The sequence below is a fragment of the Hylobates moloch genome, unplaced genomic scaffold (genome assembly GCF_009828535.3).
Source record: "Hylobates moloch isolate HMO894 unplaced genomic scaffold, HMol_V3 SCAFFOLD_20, whole genome shotgun sequence".
In the NCBI taxonomy this organism is placed as follows: Eukaryota; Metazoa; Chordata; class Mammalia; order Primates; family Hylobatidae; genus Hylobates; species Hylobates moloch.
This window is the reverse complement of record NW_026652295.1, coordinates 29,749,068-29,753,914: the sequence shown is the minus strand read 5'-3', so window position 1 is coordinate 29,753,914 and position 4,847 is coordinate 29,749,068. Positions and strand designations below refer to the sequence as shown.

At 41.9% G+C, this 4,847-nt stretch overlaps 1 protein-coding gene across 1 annotated transcript; it reads right to left on the bottom strand.

Annotated features, from left to right (window-relative positions):
• Positions 1-4,000: 4,000 nt before the first annotated feature.
• LOC116460102 (ubiquitin-conjugating enzyme E2 N) lies at positions 4,001-4,635 on the bottom strand. Its single transcript, XM_032140999.2, has one exon. It carries the CDS (start codon positions 4,614-4,616, stop codon positions 4,158-4,160), a length of 459 nt encoding a protein of 152 aa, XP_031996890.1. The 5' UTR covers positions 4,617-4,635; the 3' UTR covers positions 4,001-4,157.
• Between the last annotated feature and the right edge of the window lie 212 nt (positions 4,636-4,847).

Below are 4,847 nucleotides of genomic sequence, written 5' to 3'. Positions count from 1 at the left end.
TACCTTATTTGGGAAAGTTTAAGTTCTTAGCCAACTGGGATCAGTTTAGATTGTGTGGTCCAGTTCTAGCCAATGGAGACAGGACACAATAGTAGAAACAACTTGCGTTAGGAATAAAAATCCCTGCTTTCCTTTGTTCTGGGTGCTCTCATGGCAATCAGGCTTATGCGTAGCACCCTTCTGCAGAAGTGAAAATTGCCTTGCTGAGAAATCCTTTGTTCAAGTGTTCATTTTCTTTGTGACTCTGAGCTTTATTTCTGACAATTTTCTGGGGGCTCATCCAGGATTCTCATTCTCCTTTGGGAAGGGGTCTTTTGTCACCCCATCTAAGGGAGGCACACCCCACTACCCCACTGCCCCACTGCGGTGGCCCCAGGGACAGAAGATTGAGATTACCCATTGTGAAGAATAAATCCAGGCTCTCAGCAATGTGGAAGGGAAGGCCTGCAAGTACCGTGATGACCAGGTAACTCTGTGCACAAACCAAGGTAAGAAATGTCGCAAGGGCAACAGTATTTCCTTGGTGGTCAGGATATTCTGGAGGTTAAAGGGTGTGAAAGGTAAAAAGCACTACTGCTGTGAGGAGCGAGTGAGTCCAATCTGCAGTTCTGTGGTCACCTCATATGGCTTATGGTGGCCCTCTTGTAGGGATCCTGACATTGGGGTTTATACAGTCCTGCTGATGCTAAGGGGAGCCTAATTTCCTCTGGGAAAGCAGCCAGAGTGGACGAAGCAGAAGGAGAAGATTGCAAGGAACCTCCAGGGTAGAGGTTAAACCTCCAGGGAAGGATAGGTGAGAAATCTCTAGTTCGAGGGACTGAGCCTAACCAGTATTCAACATGGGAAATACCCTGAGTAAGACAGAAGGTAAAAAGGAAAAGGCAGACAGTGAAATCCCCTCTGATAGTCCTTTGGACTCATGTTAATATACTGAAAGGATATGAGAGGACTAAACATAAGAAAAAGCAACAGATGATAAAGTATTATTGTTTCATTTGGACCAAGGAATCTATTCTAAAGCCTTCAGTTTTCTGGCCAAAATTTGGGTCAAATGAGGATTGGACTTGCCAGCTTTTAATAGAATATGTAAATGATAAAAGTCCTGTTTCCCAGGAGGAAATACATTATGCTCTGTATTGGTGGCAAGGGCCCGTCCTCCTTTGTCATCTAAAAACTAAAGGAGACAAGCCAGAAACTACTTCTCATGAAATTAATACCCCTTACTCCAAGAACCCCACCAAAACATGGGACCCCTTAGACCATCTTCCCCCACCAAAACTTCTTCCTCCCACCCAGTAGACCAATATCCCCCACCTCCCCCTCCAGTAGATATAACAGTGCCAGACCTTTCCCCTACTCGGATTTTTTTTTTTTCCCTCCTTATAACCCTGATTCTTGGGGTCATCCCCAGCTTGAATGCCCTCCCTCAGGAAGACTTCAAAGGGAGTTAGAACAATGTAAAATGATATCCAAAACTTCCCTTTTCCCCCTTCTTCTAGGGGTTCGGCTACAAACCTCTTCATATTGAGGGAAGTGCCTCTAGGAGGAGGGGGCATTGGCTTCGTAAATGCTCCCCTGACCAGTTCAGAAGTCTGGAGCTTGAAGAGGGAACTCAAGCCACTCTTAGACGATCTCTATGGAGTGGCATATCAAATTGATCAATTTTTAGGACTCCAGTTGTATACTGGGCTGAGTTAATGTCCATCATAGGCATCATTTCTTCAGGGGAAGAAAAGAGCATGATGCATAGGGCCGCTATGACCATCTGGGAGTGTGAGCATCCTCCTGGTCAAAACCTCCCTGCAGCCAAACAGAAATTTCCTACTCAAGATCCCCAGTGGGATAATAACATAGCTCATAGGAGGAATATGAGACACCTGCAAAAAAATGATAATAAAAGGAATTAGAGAATCAGTATCCTGCACCCAGAATATGACCAAAGCTTTTAATATACAGTAAGGAAAAGAGGAGGGGCTTATGGAATTTTTTAATAGGCTTAAGGAACAAATGAGGAAATATGCTGGTTTAGATGGAGGAGACCCACTTGGACAAGGAATGTTAAAGCTTCACTTAGTCACAAATAGCTGGCCAGACATTACCAAGAAATTACAAAAGATTGAAAATTGGAAGGACTGTCCCATAGAAGAACTCTTAAGGGAGGCCCAAAAGGTGTATGTATGAAGGGATGAAGAAAAGCAAAAGGACAAGGCAAAGATTATGCTGTTCTTACGGCAGGGAACTCCCCAATAGACAGCTTAAAGAAATGTCACTGGTAAATCTTTTAGGTACCCGACTGCCAGACCATATAATGGAGGTAAAGGAATCAAACCAGGGTACAAGGGAATCAAAAGAGGAACAGGGCAAAATAAATGCTTCAAGTGTGGGAAGGAAGGTCACTTTAAAAGAGAATGCCCTGAATGGAAAAAAGAAAAAGAAATCACCCCACTTATGATCTTTGAGGAGGAATGGGGGGCCAGGGGCTCTCTTTTTACCTTGAGTCCCACCAAGAGCCCTTGAAAAATTTGGAGGTGGGACCCAAACTTTTTAATTGACTCAAGAGCTGCTGATTCCTCAGTTTGTTATCTTCCCTCTGGTGTAACTTGGTCACAAGAAGAACTTTTTATTTCAGGAGCAAAAGGGGAGGGGTTTAAAGCAAAAGTCTTAGAAGAAACAAAAATTAAAAATCAGAACCACTCAGTAAATATTAATCTTCTGTTAATCCTGGAGGCAGGAACAAACCTATTAGGAAGAGATTTAATGCTAAAATTAAACCTAGGCCTTTATGTTAATCAAGGAAATCTCCTCCCCTCCTTAAATTTACTTGCTACTCTAAATGAGGGATACGTCCATCCAGACGTATGGTCAAAGGAAGAAAACCGAGGAAAATTACGAATTTCCCCAATCCAAGTTAAATTGAAAAACCTGGGGGAAGTGGTAAAAAGAAAACAATATCCAATTCCCTTAGAAGCTAAGATCAATTTAAAGCCCCTAATAGAAAGCCTTCTCCATGGTGGACTCATTGAACCCTGTATATCTCCTTATAACACTCCCATACTACCTGTGAAAAAGCCAGACGGGTCATATCGGCTAGTGCAAGATCTTCGATCTATTAACCAAATAGTTCAAACAACTCACCCTGTGGTTCCTCATCCTTATACTATTATTAGTAAAATTCCATACAACCATGAGTGGTTCACAGTAATAGATCTAAAGGATGCCTTCTGGGCTTGCCCTCTAGCAAAGATAGTCTTTGAATGGGAGGACCCTCACTCTGGTTGAAAATAACAGTATCGATGGACAGTTTTGCCCCAGGGATTTACAGAATCTCCAAATTTGTTTGGTCAAATACTAGAACAGATCGTAGAAAAGTTTTACAAACCACCATATATATGGCTGCTCCAATACATGGACAATATCCTTATTTCAGGGGAGGATAGACAAAAAGTAGAAGGATTTTTAATAGGTTTTTTTTTTTTTTAGAATAACAAAAAATATTTTACTAAAACATAAGATTTACAGAAGTTTCCAGACAAGCCATACAAAATGGTCACAAGCTTTTTTTGAAGGAGGGAATCTACACTTGACAGCAATGTTATTAGTGAGGGCTGTGATGTTTGTTTAATGTTCCCATTTTGGTTCAAACAATCAAGCTTGTCCATCTACAGCGTCTAAATAAAGTTAGACTTGGCTAGAGCATATTCTAAAGACCTGGTTAGCTGCTTTTAACCAATGCAATTAGATCACCAAAAAAGGGGGAAAAGAACCCATAAAATTAAAATAAAACTACCTCCCCCCTCAAAAAATAAAAATAAAATAAAAACACCCACACCCCTGCAGCTAACCTGACAACTACCTTCATTCACAGTGCTTTATACTTAAACCAGGATGGGGGAAATGAATAAAAGCAGGGAGGGGCCACTGCTTTTAAACGTTTCACAACAATCCAGATGATACTTCTAGCCTCTGCTCATGCTTTATGACAGTGAATCAGGACAAGACATAGATTTGCTAATGTGCATTTAATCACCAAAGGACTGAAGATGTCTGGGCTTTTTTATTCTGTAATGTTTCTAAGACTGTGTCCATTAAATGCAAACAAAGAGGAGGAAGTCTTGGCAGAACAGGAGAAGTGATGCACACTTGATGATCGGATCAATTTAAATATTATTCATGGCATATAGCCTAGTCCATGCTCTAGCTGTTTCTATGGCTTGGGCTTCGTTGGTCTTCCACTGCTCCGCTACATCATTTGCTAATGGATCGTCTGGATTGGGAGCACTTAACAAGGCCTGGATCGATAGCAGAACTGTGCGGATCTGCAGTGCTGGGGACCACTTATCTTTCAAAATATCTAAACATATTCTTCCCAACTTGTCTACATTAGGATGATAAATTTTGGTCATGAAACGTACTTTAGGGGCTGCCATTGGGTATTCTTCTGGAAGGAATAGTTCAAGTTTAAAAGTCCCTCCCTCAAAGGGGGAATCTTGAGGGCCAGCAATGACCACATGAAAATAACGGGCGTTGCTCTCATCTGGTTCTGCTTTGATGCCAGGAACTGGTTCTGCCAGCAAACGCTGGGTTTCCTTAATGATCCTGCGGGGCAGCCCGGCCATCTTGTCAGAACCCGAGTTCGGCCTCAGGTTTTTTAAAAATAATTTACAACTGGAGGGGTTACGAGTGTCAAAAAAGCAAACTTTGGTTTGTAGAACCTGAAGTCAAGTATTTAGGGCACTTAATCAGTAAGGGCAAATGGAGAACTGGATTTGAATGGATTGAAGGCATCATATCCTTACCTCTGCCTGAGACAAAGAAGGAACTTAGAAAGTTTTTAGGGTGAGTAGGGT

Excerpts from the sequence above, each read along its gene's own strand:
- LOC116460102 (XM_032140999.2), bottom strand. The coding sequence starts at position 4,616 with ATGGCCGGGCTGCCCCGCAGGATCATTAAGGAAACCCAGCGTTTGCTG.